The following is a 21631-nucleotide window of genomic DNA, read 5'->3' on the forward strand; positions in this document are numbered from 1 at the left end:
TCAATGTCATAGAAAACAAAGAAAAGCTATGGAAATGTTCCAGATTAAAGTAAGCTAAAAAGACATAACAAAAAAAATACCTAACTGGATCCTACACTGGAGGGGAAAAATACATTAGTGGATATTATTGGGTCAAGTGACAAAATTGGAATATGAATGGAAAATTAGATGAAAAGTGTTATATCAAAGTTAAATTTACTAAAGTCAATAACTATTCTGGTTATATAAGAGAATGTCTCTATTAGGAAATACTAAAGTATTTAGGGACAAAGGGACATGATGTATGTAACTTACACTCAAATGATTTTAAAAAATGTGTGAAAATATATACAGAGAGAGCATGCTAGCACACACACACTTGAGTGAGCACACAAAATGACTAACAAATGGGATAAAATGTTAACAACAGGTAAATCTAGGTAAAGGATATAGAAATGTTCTTATACTATTTTTAATTTTGTAACCTTTCTGAAATTTTGAAGTTATTTCCAAATAAGTTTTTAAAACATTGTTTTCTTACCAAGTCAACACTAAGTATAATATATTTTCACAATAAATATAGTAGTGAAACAAAGTCTTAGGAATATCCTACACTTCAATTGAGACTCTAAGATGTCACTGATACTAAAATGTAAAGGCTGACATGCTCATCAGTACACACTGATGTGACAAAGGGTGGATCTGTGGAGAATGGAGCCCACTTTGCCCTACAGGAACTTAACAGAAGCTAAAAGGGCTACATGGAGCTGGTTTCCAAGTGCTCTCAGCATTATAACTACATAGCAGGACTCTCTACAGGCCTCTCTCCCCAGGGCCAGGAATCAGCCTGGGATACCTCAGTCATCAGAGTCCTGCTCTTGCTTTATTTTGCACATGTCTGAGTAGGGCAGGACTTGTTTGATCTTTGTAACCACATCATCAAGCACCATTCCTGGCATAGAAAAGTACTCAATAAATACTTAACCACTGAAAAGTCAGACTCCTATTTACTCAAGACTGACGCTATAACAGCTGCAGTTCCTTGACCACAAAATATAGCTCTCTTGTCTGATTCTGAAGGAAACTGGAGATCAAGATAAAAAATAAATATTTATAAGAAGCTGAAAACCTGCTGAACAAAACTATCAAAACTTTGGAAATAGAAGCCAAATAGAACAAAAACCTTGGCTATAAATATTAGAAATTATAGATATTCAACTATTTTGTACCCTAAAGGCACCAATGAAACAGTGTGGCAAGAATGTACTCTTTGGACAACATGTCACTGTTTCCCTATTTAATCTTCTAAAGAACCTGAAACTCTTCAAATAATCAATTGAAAGTTTGACTGGACAGTGGCGCAATAAGGGTATGTTCCAACAGAATGGGGAGGGGTAGGGAATATGCAATCAGGACAACTGGTCTGAACACTACCTGCTTCTTTCAAATACTCATATTAAACTTCAATACCTGTCATATTAGAAAGCTGGCCAGGGACTTCCAGCCAGTGGCACAGTGGTTAAGAATCCACCTACCAATGCAAGGGATATGGGTTCAATCCCTGGTCCGGGAAGATCCCACATACTGCAGAGCAACTAAGCCCATGTGCCACAACTACTGAGCCTGCACTCTAGAGCCCGCGAGCCACAATTACTGAGCCCGTGCACCTAGAGCCTGTGCTCCGCAACAAGAGAAGCCATTGCAATGAGAAGTCCACGCACCGCAACGAAAAGTAGCCCCCACTCACCACAACTAGAGGAAGCCCGTGCACAGCAACAGAGACCCAATGCAGCCAAAAATAAATTAATTAATAAATTTTTAAAAAAAGGGGGCTTCCCTGGTGGCGCAGTGGTTAAGAATCTGCCTGCCAATGCAGGGGACACAGGTTCGAGCCCTGGTCTGGGAAGATCCCACATGCCGCGGAGCAACTGGGCCCGTGAGCCACAATTACTGAGCCTGCGCGTCTGGAGCCTGTGCTCCGCAACAAGAGAGGCCGCGATAATGAGAGGCCCGCGCACCGCGATGAAGAGTGGCCCCCACTTGCCGCAAATAGAGAAAGCCCTCGCACAGAAACGAAGACCCAACACAGCCAAAAGTAAATAAATAAATAAATAAATAAATAAGTAAAACCTAAAAAAAAAAAAAAAAAAGAAAGTTGGTCAACATTAATCAACAAAATTTAAGCAGCTATTAAAACTGGACAAATTGGCATACACGTAAACACTGTGTAATTCAGATATGTTTTCCAGAATTTTTTTAAGAGAAGCGAAGGCAAGATAAATTTGTGTTAAAGAAATCTCTGACCTTTCACATTATTTCCTGACAAAGGTCAGAATCTTCAGTGCAAGTCTTAGCATAAACCTCTAATGCAATCAGGTTTGTATATAAAATAAATAGAGTTTCTGGATTATTAGAGAAACTTTTTTCTAAACTGAGTCACCTAGGATGAGATTCTTGAAGTGGGATGAATAAAGGTAAACAACTAATCTAATACTCACAAGCTTCCCATCCACTCTTTCTTCTCAGTCCCCGGTGGAGGGGCCTGGCTTTCCATCCTTACTGAGGCTCTGTGAAGTCAATCTGGGGCCCACAAATGGGGCCTGCCTCTGCTGGGGCGCAGACCTGAGAAGAGGCGTACCACTGTCAGGTCTGTCAGTGGCTCCCGTGACGGAAACTATCTTCTGGCATTCATCATATTACAATGGGGACACAGATCAGTGATGAAAGGCACCTAATTCCCTTTCTCTGTTCATAGTTCAGCATATTTCTAAACTGTGCATGGCTGTTTGTGAATGAGGAATCCATACAGCTTTAATGTAAAACTAATTACTAAATACATCTAGTTTACAAATAATACCCTAGCCCATAGGTTTCCATTCTCAGACACCTAAAATTCATCAACAAATACGCAATTCTATCAAACTAGACAAGGCAGTTTTAGATTTGTGTCTGGACAATGATGAGAGCACGTCTCCTGTCACAAAAGATCAATGCGTGATTTTCTACTGCCCAGAGTACGGATTAAAGCACTGGAATAAGGAGCTGCTGGGCGGTCAGACAGAAAATGTACCTGCCACTGCTTCAAAATTTGTAGGGTTTAAATTCTGCAATCAAATATGTGGAAAATAACTTATAAAGAGACCAGATTCCTCCTTCTTCCTTTAATAAAGAAATACACTGAAGATGTGTGCAAATTATTCATGGATGATTTTAAATTCTGTCAAATCTAACATATATCTGAACGTTACATGAGCCTAAAACTATTTTCAGGATAGATTCCCCATTGACACTATCCAAATGGTATGTAACAAAAAGTATGCTCAAATAACATTCTTGCAAATGAAAAGTAGGGGTCTTTTTTTGTGTGTTTGTTTTTTTACCTTCCATAGTTCAATGGCCACAGGCTGATGTGGTGGACTGTCACAGTATACATCATCCACAGTTTTTTTCCAAAACTGCATTCTCATCAGTCCAATTGTTTTCTCAGAGACGGAGTCCTTAACCTGTAAATAGTGTTTAAAAGCTTTAATAAATGCACTGTTCACAGTCTCAGAAACTAGCATTTGTAACTGCATCATCATATAATTCAGCCAAAACTTAAGTTTCTCTACATTTAATTTTTCCTTGAAGTTATGTATCATTTAAATTATCATCATTATGAGTTTCCTAAGTAAAAGCTACAAATTATTTGGTGCTTATTCCAAAATATTTTCAAGGTCTGCATTCAAAAATAGGAGCAATTCTTCTGGAAAAAAATTGTAAGAAAAAACAAGGAGAGGGAGGGGGATCATTTCGTTTAAAAGAAATTTAAGAGAGAGATCAACCAGTCACATGCAGACCTATCTGAATCCTAATTTAAAGAGACAGAGACAACTAGGAAAATCTGAACACCAGACGTTTAATGATATTAAGAAATTATTGTTAAATTTTTAATATATAATAATGGTACTGTGGTTATTTTTTTAAGTGAGTTCTTTTAGAGATGCAAGTGAAATATTTGCAGATGGAAAAATGTGAGACTTACTTCAAAATAACCTGGAGGTGGGGATGAGGTGGGTGGGGAGTAAAGATGAGAAAACAAGACTGGCCATGAGTTAGTAACAGTTGGAGGTGGGTGATGAGGTATATGGGGGTTCATTATGCTTCTCTCTCTACATATGAATATATTTCATGCTGTATATGACTGAAGTTTTCCAAAACAAAGTTTTTACATAATAAGTGGAAAAGAAGAAAAACAATCCTCACAGGGTTAGTGATAGTAAAAATATTTTTGAGTCTGAAGATTAACCTAGGAAATAGAACCAGAGGCTTTTTAGAGGAAGCAGAGAAGGAACTAATATTTATTTATCAAATGTCAACAGGTACCAGGTACAGTACCAGAGGTTATCTGATCACAATCCTCACAACAAACTCACAGGGTCCTTACAAATACACCCATTTTACAAACACAGAAATTATGGCTCAAAAAGGTAGAAGTTTATCCCATGCTCTGCATACTTACAGCTCTTACAATGGAACCAGAAGGATATGTAAAAGATTGTGGGTGAGGGGAGGAGTTGACTACAAAGGGACACATAAGGGTTGATGGAATTGCTCTGTATCACGACTCTGGTGGTAAATACGTGACTCTAAGCAGTTCTCAAAACCTATAGGACTGTACGCCACAAAAAGTGAATTTTACTGTGGTACATTTAAATAAACTCATTTATTTATTCACTAAGTAACTTTTTAAAAGAAGATTATTAGACTCTCTCCCTCACTTACTACTGATTAAGAATGGCCCTGGGTCAAGCAAGAATCACCAATGCATGCTAAATCTAGGAGGTAAATTTTTTATTTTTAATTGAGCTATAACTGACACATAACAGTGTCTTAGTGTCAAGTGTACAACATGATTTGATATATGTATATATTGTGAAATGATCACCATAGGTCTAGTTAATATCTATCACCATACATAATTAGGAATTTGTGTATGTTGAGAACTTTCAAGATCTACTCTATTAGCAACTTTCAAACACATAATACAGTATTAGCTGTATATTACATTCCTATGACTTATTTACTTATAACTGGAAGTTTCTACCTTTTGACCACCCTCACCCATTTCACCCATCTCCCACCCACTGCCTCTGACAACTAGAAATCTGTTCTCTGCATCTATGAGTTTGGGGTTTTTTTTGTTTTGCTTTTGTTTTTGTTTTAGATTCCACATATACGTGAGATCATATGGTATTTGCCTTTCTCTAACTTACTTCACTTAGCATAAAGCCCTCAAGGTCCATCTGTGTTGTCACAAATGGCAAGATTTCCTTCTTTTTTATGTCTAAGTAATATTCCATTGTGTAGATATACCACATCTCTATCCAGTCATCCACCAATGGACACTTAGGTGGCTTCCATGTCTTGGCTATTGTAAATAATGCTGCAATGAACAAGGGGGTGCATGTATCTTTTCAAGTTAATATTTTCATTTCCCTTGGATAAATACCCAAAAATGAAATTACTGGATTATATGGTAGTTCTAGTTTTAGTTTTTTGAGGCACCGCCATGCTGTTTTCCACAGTGGCTGCACCTATTTACACTCCCACCAACAATGCACAAGGGCTCCCTTTTCTCCACACACTCTACAACACTTGTTATTTCTTGTCTCTTTGATAACATCTATCCTAATAGGTGTGAGGGGATATGTCATTGTGGTTCTGATTTGCACTTCTCTGATATTAGTGATGTTGAGCACATTTTCATATACCTATTTGCCATATATGAGGTAAATTTTGCTGAGGACCATGGTCTTAAAATGTCTCCTCATATTTAACAAGGAAAAAAATGTTAACACCTTGACTAGTGACCAAAATTGGTATCGCCAATAAGAGGCACACAGACATGTAATGCCTCCTTATGATTCCCTGAGAAGGACATACACTATTTAGGTAGTTAAGCATTAGACTAGATATATATAAATATAATCATGACAAAAAATAAACTCCAAATGAGAAATACTCAATTTTTGAAAAGGAACAATATTGTTTTTAAAATGTCAATGTAATAGAAGACAAAGAAAGGCTGTGGAAATGTTCCAGATTAAAGGAGGCCAAAGAGACATGAAAACTAAATGCAATACATTATCCTAGATTGGATCCTGTACAAAAGGGTTAAAAAATGCCATAAAGGACATCATTGAAATCATCTGACAAAACTGGAAACCAGAAGGTAGATTAAATAAATGTACTGTATCAATCTCAAGTTTACTCAAACTGGTAACTGTTATGTAAGAGAATATTCTTATGGTAATGAAATACAGCTCAAGTTTACAGGGATAAGGGCCATGGTGTAGTCAAGTTACTGTAAAATGATTCATAAGAAAAACAGTGCATGTATGTGTGTGCATATTTGTGTGTGTGTGTGTGTATATACACAGAGAGAGACAGAGAGAGGGAGAGAGAGAGGGAGAAGGGGAGAGGGGCACAATATGATAAAGCAAATAGGGCAAAATATTAACAAAAGGGTATATGGGTATTTGTACTATTCTTACTTTGGTGTGTGTGAAATTATTTCCAAATAAAAAGTTTTTTTTTTTAATGGTCTTGGTGCTGGGTAGGTCTCTTAGCAATGTTTAGTGTTCAGATCCCATGGCATACGGTCTATTCTCAATACAGCATCAAGAGTAATCCTTTAAAGAAGATGTGGCATATATATATACACATACACACACACACACACACACACACACACACAAATATGGAATATTACTCAGCCATAAAAAAGAATGAAACAATGCCATTTGCAGCTATAAGGACGGACCTAGAGATTATCATACTAAATGAAGTAAGTCAGAAAAAAGACAACTACTACTTACCAAAGTGATATCATTTATTTGTGGAATCTAAAATATGACACAAATGAACTTATCTATGAAACAGAAACAAACTCACAGACATAGAGAACAGACTTGTGGTTGCCAAGAGGGAGGGATGGATTGGGAGTTTGGGACTAGCAGATGCAAATTATTATATACAGGATGGATAAACAACAAGGTCCTACTGTATAGCACAGGGAACTATATTCAGTATCTTGTAATAAACCATAATGGAAAAGAAAAAAAAATAAATACATTTTTAAAAAAGAGTCGATCCTTTTAGGAGGGAGATCAAGAAGGCAGAGTAGGAGGACACTGAGCCCACCTGCCCCCATGAACACATTAAAAATACATCTACATCACGGAAAACAACCTGGAAACTGGCAAAAAGGCTCTCTACAACCAAGGCTGTGAAGAAAGATGCACATGGAGTTGGGGAGGAAAGGAGGAGAACCAATTAGGTTGGGACCCAGGCCCTTAGCAGGGGACACAGAAGAGGAGGGGGATATCACACACAGGCTCAAGGAACCACCCTGGGAAGCAAGGGGTTTGAGCCACACATCAGGCACCCCAGCCCAAGGGTCTGACACCGGTAACACAATTACCCTTAGCTGGTTTGAAAACCAGTGGGACTTACTGGAGGGCTGTAAGAAACCAAGACTCTGCTCGTGAAGAGTGTGCACACACTAACTTATTCCTGGGAATAGCATGGAGGCTGCAGACTGAAAATTGCCTGCGGCTCTGAGCAGCTGCCTGCTCCAGCCTCTCCTGCTCCAGCACTGCCCTCCACTAGGGCGAAGGCTGTCATGGCTAAGGGGAGTGCACACACTTAAAGAAAAGGAAGCCAGCTTGGGCCTGACTCTGCCTCTGAATAGGGTGAAGGCAGCCATTAACAGCATGCACATCAGGCTGCAGGCTGAAAACTGCCTGGGGCTCTGACTGGCTTCCCAGATCATTCCAGCATGTACCCCAGCCCACACCAGGCGCCTGCTCCAGCCCCTCTTGCTCTCGACTAGGGCTAAGGCGCCATTGCTAGAGGAGTGCACACACTTAGAAGGATGGGAGCCAGCTCGGACCAACCCTCAGGGCTTGTGCTCCAGCACCTTGGGCTGGAAGAGCAAAGGAAAAGCCCCAGCTCACACCTGGCTCTGGCTGTAGCCCCTTCATCTATAGCCCTACCTCCCACCAAAGTGGTAGCTGCCAGCACACCCCAGGAGAAGACATGACCTATGCTCACTTCAGATCCAGCTCTCCCACCAAAGTGACTGGGCACAAGCAGACTGCATAGGGGCAGGCCCACCCAAGGACACCCCTTCAAGACTGGGACAGGTAACCAATCTTATCACCTAACTCATAGAGACAGAGAAAGTTAAACAATATGAGAAGACAAAGGAATATGTTTCAAATGGCAGAACAAGAAAAAAACCCTGAAAAAAACCCTAATGAAACAGACATAAATAATTTACCACATAAAGTATTCAAAGCAATAGTAAAAAGAATGTTAACTAAATTTGGGAAAAGAATGAATGAACACACTGAGAATTTTAACAAGGAACTAGAAAATATTAAAAAGAACCAGTCAGAGCTGAAAAATACAATAAATGAAATGAAAAATGCACTAGAAAGAATGAACAGCAGACTAGGTGATAGAGAAGAACACATAAGTGATCTGGAAGAAAGAATAATGGAAATCACCCAATCAGAACAGCAAAAAGAAAAACAAATGTTAAAAAATGAGGATAGTTTAAGGGACCTCTGAGCCAACATCAAGTGTATTAACATTCACATTATAAGGATTCCAGAAGAAGAGAGTGAGAAAGGGGTAGAAAATGTATTTGATGAAATTATGGCTGAAAACTTCTTGAAGCTGAAGAAGGAAACAGATTTCCAGGTACAGGAAGCACAGAGAGTCCCAAGCAAGATGAACACAAAGAGACCCACACCAAGACACATCATAATTAAAATGGCAAAAGTTAAAGATAAAGAGAATCTTAGAGGCAGCAAGAGAAAAAAAAAAAGAGAGAGAAAAGCAGAAAAACATACAAGGGAATCCCCCTAAGGCTATCAGCTGATTTTTCTGCAGAAGCTTTGCAGGCCATAAGGGAGTGAGTGGCATGATATACTTAAACAGCTGAAAGGAAAAAACCTACAACCTAGGATACTCTGCCCAGCAAGGTTATCTTTCAGAACTGAAGGAGAGATAAAGAACTTCTTGGATAAGGAAAAAACTAAAAGAGTTTATCAGTACTAAACCAACCTTACAAGAAGTATTAAATGGTCTTCTTTAAGTGGAAAAGAAAAGGTTATAAGAAGTAAGAATTTATAGTGAAAAAAAAATGCCACTAATAAAGACAAATCATATAGTAAAGGCTGTGGATCAACCACTTAAATATTAAAGCCAGTATGCAGATTATAAAAAAAAAACTGTAAAAGCAACCATAACTACAATAAACAGTAAAGAGACAGACATGAAGATGTAAAATATGACATAAAAAACACAAAATATGAGGAAAGGGAGTAAAAAACGTAGATCTTTTAGAATGCATTTTAACTTAAAAGACTATCAGTTTAAGTCACGTAGATATAATTATTGGTCAGCACATATGAACCCCATGGTAACCACAAATCAAAAACCTATAATAGATACACAAAAACCAGTAAGAAAGGAACCCAAGCATACTACAAAAGAAAATCATATAACCACAATGGAAGAAACAAAATGAAGAAGAAATTAACAGAGAAGAACTACAAAAACAATTGGAAAACAAGTAATAAAATGGCAATAAGTACATACCTATCAATAATTACTCTAAATGTCAGTAGACTACAATTACTTTAAGTGTCAAAAGACACAGTGTGGCTGATTGGATAAAAAACAAGACCCTTCAACATGCTGCCTACAACAGACTCACTTCAGGGATAAAGACACACACAGAGTGAAAGTGAGGGAATGGAGAAAGATATTTCATGCAAACAGAAACGACAAGAAATCAGGAGTAGCAATACGCATATCAGACAAAATAGACTTTAAAACAAAGGCTATAACAAAAGAAAAAGAGCATTGTATAATGATAAAGGAACCAATAGAGCAAGAGGATATAACATTCATTATCATATATGCACGTAATATAGGAACATCTAAATACATAAAGCAAATGTCAACAGACATAAAGGGAGAAATTGACAAAAACACAGTAATAGTAGGAGACTTTAACACCCCATTTACATCAAAGGACAGACAATCCAGAAAGAAAATCAATGAGTAAACAGTGGTCTTAAATGACACATTTGACCAGTTAGAATTAATAGATATCTATCTACAGGACATTCCATACAAAAACAGAATACAAATTATTTTCAAGTGCATATGGAACATTCTCTAGGACAGATCACATGCTAGGCCACAAAACAAGTCTGAAAAAATTTAAGAGGATAGAAATTATATCAAGCATCTTTTCTGACCACAACAGTATGAAAGTAGAGATCTATCACAGAAAGAAAAATGGGAAAAACATTTAACACATGGAGACTAAAAAACCAATGGGTCAATGAAGAAATCAAAGAGGAAATCAGAAAATACCTCGGGACAAATGAAAATAAAAGCACAACTTTCCAAAATCTATAGGACACACAGCAAAGAAGTTCTAAGAGGAAAGTTTATAGTGATACAGGCCCATCTCAGGAAACAAGAAAAATCTCAAATAAACAACTTAACTTACCATCTAAAGGAATTAGAAAAAGAAGAACAAACAAAGCCCAAAGTCAGCAGAAGGAAGGAAATAATAAAGATCAGAGCAGAAACAAATAAAATAGAGATCAGAAAAAGAAAAAAGAAAAAAGAAAAGTTCAATGAAACCAAGAGCTGGCTTTTTGAAAAGATAAACAAAATTGATAAGCCCTTAGCCAAGCTCATTAAGAAAAAGAGAGAGAACACAAATAAACAAAGTAAGAAATAAAAGAGAAGAAATTACAACTGATATCACAGATACAAAAAAATCAGAAGGGAAAACTATGAACAGTTATATGCCAACAAATTGGACAATCTAGAAGAAATGGATAAATTCCTAGAAACTACAATCTTCTGAAACTAGACCAAAAGAAATAGATAATCTGAACAGACAGATCACTAGTAATGAAATTGAATCAGTAACCAAAAAACTCCCAGCAAACCAAAGTCCAGGACTGGACAGCTTCACAGGGGAATTCAACCAAATACACAAAGAGGAGCTAATACCTATCCTTCTCAAACTACTCCAAAGTATTGAAGAGGAGGGAAGATTCCCAATCATGAGGCCACCATTACCCTGATACCAAAACTAGACAAAGACACTACAGAAAAAGAAAATTACAGGCCAATATCTCTGATGAATGTAGATGTAAAAATCTTCAACAAAATATTAGCAAACCAAATTCAACAATATGTAAAAAGGATCGTACACCATGGGATTTACATCCCATTTACAAGTGGGATTTACTAAAATGATGGTTCAATATCCACAAATCAATTAATGTGACACCATATTAATAAAACAAAGGATAAAAATCACGATTATCTCAATAGACTCAGAAAAAACATCTGACAAAATTCAACATTCACTCATTCATGATAAAAACTCCATCATGTGGCTTCCCTCATGGCGCAGTGGTTGAGAATCCACCTGCCAATGCAGGGGACACGGGTTCGAGACCTGGTCTGGGAAGATCCCACATGCCACGGAGCGACTGGGCCCATGAGCCACAACTACTGAGCCTGTGTGTCTGGCGTCTGTGCTCCGCAACGGAAGAGGCCGAGATGGTGACAGGCCGGCGCACCGCGATGAAGCGTGGCCCCCGCTCACCACAACTGGAGAAAGCCCCCGCACAGAAACAAAGACCCAACACAGCCAAAAATAAATATAAATAAATAAATAAATTTATTAAAAAAAAAAACTCTCATCTAAGTTGGTATAGAGGAAACATCTCAACATAATAAAGGCCAATTATGACAACCCCATAGCTAATATCATACTCAATGATGAGAAGTTTCTTCTCTAAAATCAGGAACAAGACAAGGATACCCACCCTCGCCACTTCTATTTAATATGGTATTGAAAGTCCTAGCCACAGCAATTAGACAAGAAAAAGAAATAAAAGGCATCCAAATTGGAAGGTAAGAAGTAAAACTGTCACTATTTGCAGATGACATGATACTATATAAAGAAAACCCTAAATCTCCACCAAAAAACTATTAGAACTAAGAAATGAAGTCAATAAAGTTACAGGATATAAAATTAATATACAGAATTTTTTTGCTTTTCTAATACACCAATAATGAACTATAGGAAAGAAAAAGCAAGAAAACAATCCCGTTTAAAATCACATCAGAAAGAATAAAATCCTAGGAATAAATTTAACCAAGGAGGTGAGAGACCTATACTCTGAAAACTAAAAAACACTAATGAAGAAAACTGAAGATAATACAAAGAAATGGAAAGATATCCCGTGTCCATGGATTGGAAGAGTTAATATTGTTAAAATGTCAAGCCTACTCAAAGCAATCTACAGATTTAATGTAATCCCTATAAAAATACCCATGACATTTTTCACAGAACTAGAACATATAATCCTAAAATTTATATGGAACGACAAAAGACCCTGAACAGCTGAAGCAATCTTGATAAAAAAGCATAAAGCTGGAGATACCACACTCCTTGATTTCAGACTATACTACACAGGTAGTGATCAAAACAGTATGATACTGGCATTAAAACAGACACATAGATCAATGGAACAGAATAGAGAGCCCAGAAATAAACCCATGCATTTTTGGTCAATTAATCTTTGACAAAAGAAGCAAAAATATACAATGGGGAAAGACAATCTCTTCAATAAGTGGTGCTGGGAAAACTGGACAGCTACATGTAAAAGAATGAAATTAGAACATTTTATCATATTATATATGAAAATAAACTCAAAATGGATTAAAGACCTAAATGTAAGACGACACCATAAAACTCCTAGAAAATCGGCAGATCACCCTCTGACCTATGTCATAGCAATATTTTTTTGGATCTTTCTCCTCAGGCAAAGAAAACAAAGGCAAAAATAAACAAATGGGGCCTAATTAAACTTAAAAGCTTTTGCACAGCAAAAGAAACCATCAACAAAGTGGAAAGACTACCTACTGGATGGGAGAAAATATTTGCAAATATTTGCAAATGGTATGTCTGTTGAGGGGTTAATATCCAAAATATATAAACAGCTCATACTTGATATCAAAAAAACAAACAATGCAATTAAAAAATGGGCAGATGACCTGAATAGACACTTTTCCAAAGACGATATACAGATGGCCAAGAGGTACATGCAAAAATGCTGAACATCACTAAGCATCAGGGAAATGCACATCAAAACCACAATGAGATATCACCTCACATCTGTCAGAATAGCTGTCACGGAAAAGACCACAATTAAGAAATGTTGGCATGGATGTGGAGAAAAGGGAGCTCTAGTACACTGTTGGTGGGAATGTAAATTGGTGTACCCACTGTGAAAGCAGTATGGAGGTTCCTCAAAAAACTAAAAATTGAACTACCATATGATTCAGCAACTCCAATTCCTGGACATACATCCAAATTAATCAAAAATAATGTACATTATCACTTGTATGTAGAATCTAAAAAATAAGACAAATGAATAAACATAACAACAACAAAAAAAGAGAAGCAGACTCACAGATATAGAGAACAAAGTAGTGGCTACCAGTGGGAAGAGGGATGAGGGGAGAGACAAGATAGGGATAAGGGATTAAGAAGTACAAACTACTATGTATAAAATAAATAAGACACAAGGATACACTGTACAGCACAGGGAATACAACCAATACTTTGTAATAACTTTAAATGGAGTAAAATCTATCAAAAATATTGAATCATGGTTGTACACATGAAACTAATATAATATTGTAAATCAACTATACTTTAATTAAAAAAAATTTTTTAAAGGGTAATTCTTCAGAAACATGACAAACAGGTGATGCTTTTCTCTGCTCAGAACCTTCCAATGGTTTTCCATCTCACTCAGAGTAAATGCCAAAGTGACTGAAGTGGTCTCCAAGACCTTACTTTTCTGGCCCAGATACTCTAACCTAATCTCCTCCCACACTCTCCCTCCTTTCTCTGTTGTGCCACACTGGCCTTCTCGTCTTTGAATATGTCAGGCACACTTACATCTCAGGGCCTTTGCACTTGCTGCTCCTTCTGTCTAGAAGACTCTTCAGCCACATATCTCACTCCCTTGCCTCCTTCAAATCTTTGCTAAAATGCCACCATCTCAGTGAGGTTTTTCCTGATCACCCTACTTAAAACAGGAACCCCTGCTATACCTAGCCTTCCCTATCCTCCTTAATTTTTCTGTACAGTATTTACTTGTTCCTTGAATACAGGGACTTTGTATGTTTTATTCAATGCTATAACCCAGTACTTAAAATAGTGCCTAGCATATTTTGGACAATACTTGTTGAATGAATAAACAAGACTGTGTGTGCAAAAGAGCAGTAAGACAGACAGCCATAGGGAGATGGAAGTGGCATCTTGTGCAGGGCAGTGGGACCAAGGGGCAGCCAGGTGGACACTACCTGGAGTGGCACACAGGTGCGAGGCTACCTGCACAGTTGAATTTATTTAAATTAAAAAAAAAAAAAAAAGCAAGACATTCCTATAAGGTGACAGAGAATCACAGAAAATATGGAAGATTTATTTATTAAAAATGGAATTTTAATTATTTTAAAGTTATAATGGATGATCACATTGGGTACTATTTATTGTTAAATTGTGACTGACTTAAGATGCTGAAGTGTAGTTTATACCTGAAAAAGGATGAAGTAAAAAAATATAGACTCATGACTTCTAGAAATACACCGAGGACAAACAGCCAGACTCTATTACTCTCTGCAGATTTATAGTGTCTAACCACAATTATGCCTCAGTACTATACTCATATCGTTTCATTTGCCCCTACTTCACATCCTATCATATTCACCGGAGAGGCTGTGTCAAAACCTGTCATACTCTTCAAGACTCCAAACCCTCCCATGCTCCCTCACTCTCAGTAACTATCCTCTCCATTTCATTTACTGAGAAGATCAACGCCATTCTATCTCAACTCCCTCATTTACATTCTCCATCTCAATTTATCTTATATCAGCACACATTCTTTCCAGTCTAAGAGAAAGAAGAGTCGCTCTTTTGTTTGTAATTCTTTAGAAAAAAGTGAGTTAGTATGATATAAGGTCTGGGCTTGCTATAATTGCTTCAATTTCCATTTCACTTTAAAGCTAAAAACTCAATTTAAAAAGTGTTTTGAAGAACTGCTATATACATGTAAATTATGCAAATGTTGTAAAGAATAAGCAGTAATACTCTGATGAACCTATTCAATTAACAGACAAATGTGCAGTGTTAATTGCATAGTTTTATAATATCTTTAAAAAAAGAAATTCCAGGATGGTCTTTCCAAAAACATTAAGTTCATTAGCTAGTTTTATTTTTGGAATTGAATTGTTAAGCAGGAGAAAGAAATCACCAGCAGAAACCTTAAACACATCTAACATATAAATTACAACTATATTTCTTTATTGTTCAGCATTAAACATATTACATCACTATTTTTACAAATAATTTTTAATGTATTTTAATACCAGCCTGAGCCAGTTCCACATTGAAAGCTCTCAGTGCAAAAGCAGAGCTTCTGGATTCTGCAGGGAGTAGCAGGGAGCATAAATAGCCTTCATAATCTCGTTTCCTATAATAAATAAGCAAAAAAAGATAATTACTTTTCACTTTCCAAACTGCACACAAAAAAATACTGACCAAAATGAACTGAAAACAAGGCTTCAACTCAAAATAGCCCCCAAGTTTCCTATATTTTATATATTTCTCTACAATTATAAAGAATTTATGTGCTTCCAATCCCAGACCAGTTAAAATGAATAATCAATCTCTATTAATTTATTTTGACTTATATAATATATATATAATTTTAACTGTTTCAGAATCACTTTGGTTTTAGTAAGAATTCAAATGAGTTACAGATGTAGAAATCAAGAAAACAGTGCCAGCAAGTATTGGTATGAACTCATGGTTTTGAATGCAGAGACAAATATATACATAAGACAAAGACAGAGAACAATATGGGGGGGTGTGTGGGAGGGTGCACCTGTGTGTATGCGCACACACTCACACTTACTTCTATTTCCCTACAGCATCTGCTGACAAAGCCTAGAAACAATGGTATCCCCCACCCCATACCCACAGTGTCAGTGAACACACCTTGATTTCTCCACTGAAAGAAACTAAGGCTCCTTGAAGGAATGACTCTCCAGGGCTGGTGCAAGGAAAATACCAGATAAGCCTGAAACATCTTCTTGAGCAGAAAGTAAACAAACGTTCAAAGAATGGAGTGACTTGTTAAAAGGACAAAGAAACTGGCTTGATGAAGTTCTATTGGCCAAGTCTGGGACAATTTGAGCAACAAAAAAATAATGACAGTAAAAGATTGTAACAGGACCCCATGAGCTCATACCAATATAAATGAATGAATAAATACAAAGAGAAGGAAAAATTTGACAACCAGTACAGTGCCAACTGATAAACCTACAAGACATGATTGAATTTTTAAAATCACCACTTGATAACTATCAAAGTAAAAACTCATTCAAGCAAATATCAATAAATGTCTGAAAATGTTAAACAGGTGAAAGTTTGAAAGAAAAAGAATATTTACATAGTATCAAAGTATCTCCTCGCAAAATAAATATTATTTGCTAACATTCTTATTAATTTACAAGGGAGAAACCTGAAAGACACTTGAGAACCAAGTAACAAAAAGTTCACTCCACAGTAGTAGGATAAATCAACACCATGTGCTTTCTGACATGATACTGAGAAAAGCACAGCATAACTTCTGTAATATTCCTGCAAAAATTGTGTAAATCATGAGTAAACATTAAAAAAACCCAAACTGAAAGTCTACAAAGTAGCCTGTCCTGTTCTCTTAAAAAAAAAAAATGTCAAGTTCATTAAAGATAAGGAAAGACTGAGAAACTGTCCCAGATTGGAGAAGACTAAAGACACATGACAACTAAATGTAGCACATGATCCTGGATATACGAAAGACATAACAAACTAATTAGCAAAATGTCAATGGAGTCTGTGGATTAGATGGTAATACTGGATCAATTTTAATATCCTGATTTTGATGGTTATACTATGGTTATATGGGAGAGAATCCTTGTGTATTAAAAACACACACCAAAATAATAAGGGGGGTAATGGGGCATCTACATCTTATTCTCAAGTGGTTCAAAACGTTAACAATGAGGGAATTTGGGTGAAGAGTACATTGGAGCTCTGTGTACTATTTCTGTAACTTTTATGTGAATTTGAAATTACTTTAAAATGAAAAGTTAAAAAAATATAATCCTTACTATATTCATTCTAGGATGACTTAAGTATAAAGTGCTTACCAGGGCTTCCCTGGTGGCACAGTGGTTAAGAATCTGCCTGCCAATGTAGGGGACACGGGTTCGAGCCCTGGTCCGGGAAGATCCCACATGCCGCGGGGCAACTAAGCCCGTGCGCCACAACTACTGAGCCTGTGCTCTAGAGCCCACGAGCCACAGCTACTGAAGCCCATGTGCCACAACTACTGAAGCCCACGTGCCTAGAGCCCGTGCTCCACAACAAGAGAGGCCACTGCAATGAGATGCCCGCGCACCACAACGAAGAGTAGCCCCCGCTCACCACAACTAGAGAAAAGCCTGCGCACAGCAATGAAGACCCAGTGCAGCCATACATACATACATACATACATACATAAATATAAAGTGCTTACCAGACTGCCTATTGACAAGGCTACTTTCACTGTAATACACTGGAACCTTACTATAACAGTATTTCCTGTAAAACAGTACTCAGTATAAAATGGGTCCAACCTCATTCCATGGAGTTTAGGTTTTGAAATTCAGACTACTCCCACTTTTCAACTGGTTCACACTTTGTCGTGTGGCTAACAGAGAACTTAAACCTTCACAATTCCCCCAACTTCCACATAAACAAAAGGGAGAGATCATGAATAGATAGCAGTAACCTTGTTATCACAAGACAGCTCTACTGAAAAATCTCACCATATGCGGTTTCAGCTACAATATGGAGAGTTCAGACAAAACTTTATAGCTTATACTTGTAAATATATATAGATGTAAACATTTCTAAATTTTATTTTATTATAAAGTCTCTAAACTTCAAAAGTGTTTAAAACACCTGAAAGTTAATATGAGACAGTAAGGAAACACTGAATAGGAATCAAACTATAATCTTAATTTCCATCATTCAACTAGTTATTGACAGAAATGATACCAGTCATGTCTATTTCCCAACTTGAAAAATGAGGATTGATATCTTACCTGTTTCATATCTCCTTAAAAATAACCAATATGTGAAGTACTTCAAGTTTCTTACACGAAAATGAAAAATGAAATGAAGACATAACAGAACTGTAACAGTCTTTTGGAAATAAGATATTCTACACAGCTAATGGTTTGCCCTGTTAATTTTTTTTTTTTTTTTTTTTTTTTTTTAAATTTTTTTTTTTAATTAATTAATTAATTTATTTATTTATGGCTGTGTTGGGTCTTCGTTTCTGTGCGAGGGCTTTCTCTAGTTGTGGCAAGCGGGGGCCACTCTTCATCGCGGTGCGCGGGCCTCTCACTGTCGTGGCCTCTCCCGTTGCAGAGCACAGGCTCCAGACGCGCAGGCTCAGTAGTTGTGGCTCACGGGCCTAGCCGCTCCGCGGCATGTGGGATCTTCCCGGACCGGGGCACGAACCCGTGTCCCCTGCATTGGCAGGCGGATTCCTAACCACTGCGCCACCAGGGAAGCCCCCTGCCCTGTTAATTTTTAAAATACTTTGGTTGGAAATTTTTCTAAACAATATTACCCACTTCTTTACATTAAATAGAATATACTATTTAACCATTTCTTCATCAATCAGGATCATTGTTATCAACATTGATTACTGGTATACAAGGATAACCTATAAGTAGCTAACCAAGGTCCAGTTACCTAAGAACTGTTCCAGATAATGAGAAATGCTATGCTATGATGGCTTTATACAGCAGCAGGGTCAATAAACTTTCATTCATTCATTCATTCAAACATTTATTCAGTGCCTAGCACATGCCAGGCACTGCGCTAGACACTGAAGATAGGTATAGACTTCAGTCTAGCAGGGAGAAACAGACATATGAGAAGTAAGCATATCTAGTGCTAGGACTGCTATGCTAATTCCATGGACCTGTGCCACTGAAGCACAAAAGAAGTGGTTCCTCAGTGAGGCTGGGGAACTGCACTTCCAGATACCACCACTGCCACCTCCTCATCTTATTATAACACTAATCCCAAGGCCTGAGGCGGTGTTCCTCAAACCAAACCCCAAGAAGCCTATGCAAATTAGGCTTGAGATTTTCCCAGGAACCTTGATTCCTAGAAGATCCTCGGCTGGCTAATCTGAAGTTATAGCCTAGTATCTTGTCTGATATTTGGAGGCCTTGCATAAGATACATGTCCAGAACAACCCTGCACACACAATTTCGGAGGTCAAATCTTGCAAAGATTAACGGACAATTAGAAGCTAAAAGTTCTAATCTTCCTTTCAAGTTCATTTTGTTTTTATTTTAAACTATTTATTGAGCATTTGTTATGTACCAGCATTTTTATATACATCATGTAATTTAATCCTCACAACCATGTTATAAAGTAGAAATCTACAAATGAGGAAATAGCTGAATCTTAAAGTAATTAACTTTCCCAAGTGACAGAGCTAGGATTAATAAACTCAGATAAGGTCTGCCTGCTGCCTACTTTTCAATAAATCGCTAGAGTCAACAGCCTCCATTCCACTTAAATACCAATATGGACAGATTAAGTATCTGGCCATTTATAAATATATATTTGAGAAAAACTGTTATGTGATATCCACAGACTATTTCTAGAAGAATATATAAGAAATTAGTAAGACCCTGGATAGGAAAGTTAGGACACTACTGGTGTCAAAGAAAAATTGCACTGAACAAGTGGATATGGATGGTATACGTTTTGGTAACTTAAATTTCTTATCATCAAAAAATGATAACTTAAAAATATATATAGATGAATATAATCTTTTTGGCTTTTACAATTCTTAATGACCTGATTTCCACTAATGCTACCATGTTTCTCCTACAAGCAATCAACAAGTAAATAAGGTGGGGTAGGAACACTATTTTAAAAAATGATTAAAAACAAAACAAAATACTGAAATGCATGGGAATGTTGTCGTTATGCTACATTTTGCTACAATGGAATTCAAACAAATTGGATTTACTAGCCCAATCAAATTCAAGATAGTTTAACTATTCTAGCACTTCTCAGAAGTCCTTGAGACCAGGTACTTTGAGACTTTTTGCCACTGTTACGAATTAAGGGCAGCAAAAGGGCAGCGGGGGCGAGGCCGGGGGCTGGTGGTAGTAAGCCATTCACTCCTGAAGTCAGGCCTGGATTCCAAGGCAGGTCCCTGCCCACATGTACCAGGTAACCTGATTCATCCAATTTATCCCACAAATGATTAACAGCGACTCCGATGTGCTATGCCTTTCGCGTGCTACCAGAATAACTGACTTTATGAGGTTTAGATTCCACTGAACTCAGGTAAATTCCAGAATCTCTCTAAACCTTCATTTCCATGTCTGTTAGATGAGATAATAAAGTTTATACCGTACTCACTGTACCCCTGCTTTGTGCCAGGCACTGTTCTAAATGCTCTAATCCACATAACTGTAAGTGGTAGGTCTACAACTGTTCCCTCATACTTCGTAACAAAAATTAGATAATTTACTTGTAAACTACTTTGCATAGTGCCTGACACACAGGAAGAACTCAAAGTTAACTACTGCTTAATTAAAATTAGTTACTAGCCATCTTTCGAATGTTAAAAAGCTATTCATGCAAAACGTTTAATTAGGTAAAAGTTAAGGCTCGGGCAAGGTGACAGACGAAGGAATTTTGCCACAATTTTGTGACCAGTGTGAAAGCTCCTGTTGCCTCACTCCCCCATACACCCGAGCTCACACGCTGAGGGACACGGGGAAGGTGCAGGTCCTCCCCGAGGCCCGCCGCGCCCACCAGGGTCCCTTTCGGCCTGCTCCCCGACCTCCCGGCCGGGGGCAGTCGGGCTCGCTCACCGCAGCAGCTCCAAGCAGTAGCGGTCAGTGCCCGAGGCGCCAGGTCCGCTGACCGCGGCCACGCTCCGCCCGGACCCCGCGGGCTCCGGGAGCCGCCGTGCGTGCGCCCACAGGCCCCTGGACGGCCGGCGGCGGCATAGGCCGGGGACGCCGGGCCGTAGCGGGCCCCACGCCGACACCAGCGTGCAGGCCGCCATGACAGGGACGCCGCCGTGCCCTTCGACCTCGCGCTGTTAGCGCGCGGACACGCCTCGCCTCGCCTCGCCACGCCCCGCCCCGCCCCCGGCAGCTCTGTCTGCGCACCTCTTAGCGGCGGGAAGGAGACAGCCGGGCGCCCCTCGGAGATGAGACAGGTGTCGCTGTGGTCCCCTGCATCTGCGCCTCCGCCGCGCTCCTCGGCCTTATAGGTTCCAGGAAAGCCCCGCCTAAATTCGACGGATCTCGCCCGGGCTCTCCCCCTTCCTTCCAGGTCCTTCTGAAGATGTATTGATATTTATCGAGGCAGGAGGAAAGAGAATAATTTGACAGTTTACTA

The 21631-nt window shown here is 38.3% G+C and overlaps 1 protein-coding gene across 7 annotated transcripts in view; it reads right to left on the reverse strand.

Annotated features, from left to right (window-relative positions):
• Positions 1 to 21314, reverse strand: part of NDUFAF6 (NADH:ubiquinone oxidoreductase complex assembly factor 6) — a 37805-nt gene extending 16491 nt beyond the window's left edge. For all 7 annotated transcript variants that reach the window (XR_009005811.1, XM_057532161.1, XM_057532164.1 and 4 more), the window contains exons 1-3: positions 21097 to 21314; positions 15521 to 15620; positions 3360 to 3482 (exon numbers count right to left, since the gene is read on the reverse strand). Coding sequence is in view for 6 of the 7 variants with exons in the window: in XM_057532161.1 (XP_057388144.1) it covers positions 3360 to 3482; positions 15521 to 15620; positions 21097 to 21293 (420 nt within the window). In the remaining variant the exon portion in view is untranslated. The remainder of the gene's footprint in view (positions 1 to 3359; positions 3483 to 15520; positions 15621 to 21096) is intronic.
• Between the last annotated feature and the right edge of the window lie 317 nt (positions 21315 to 21631).

The sequence above is a fragment of the Balaenoptera acutorostrata genome, chromosome 17 (assembly GCF_949987535.1).
Source record: "Balaenoptera acutorostrata chromosome 17, mBalAcu1.1, whole genome shotgun sequence".
NCBI classification, from domain to species: Eukaryota; Metazoa; Chordata; class Mammalia; order Artiodactyla; family Balaenopteridae; genus Balaenoptera; species Balaenoptera acutorostrata.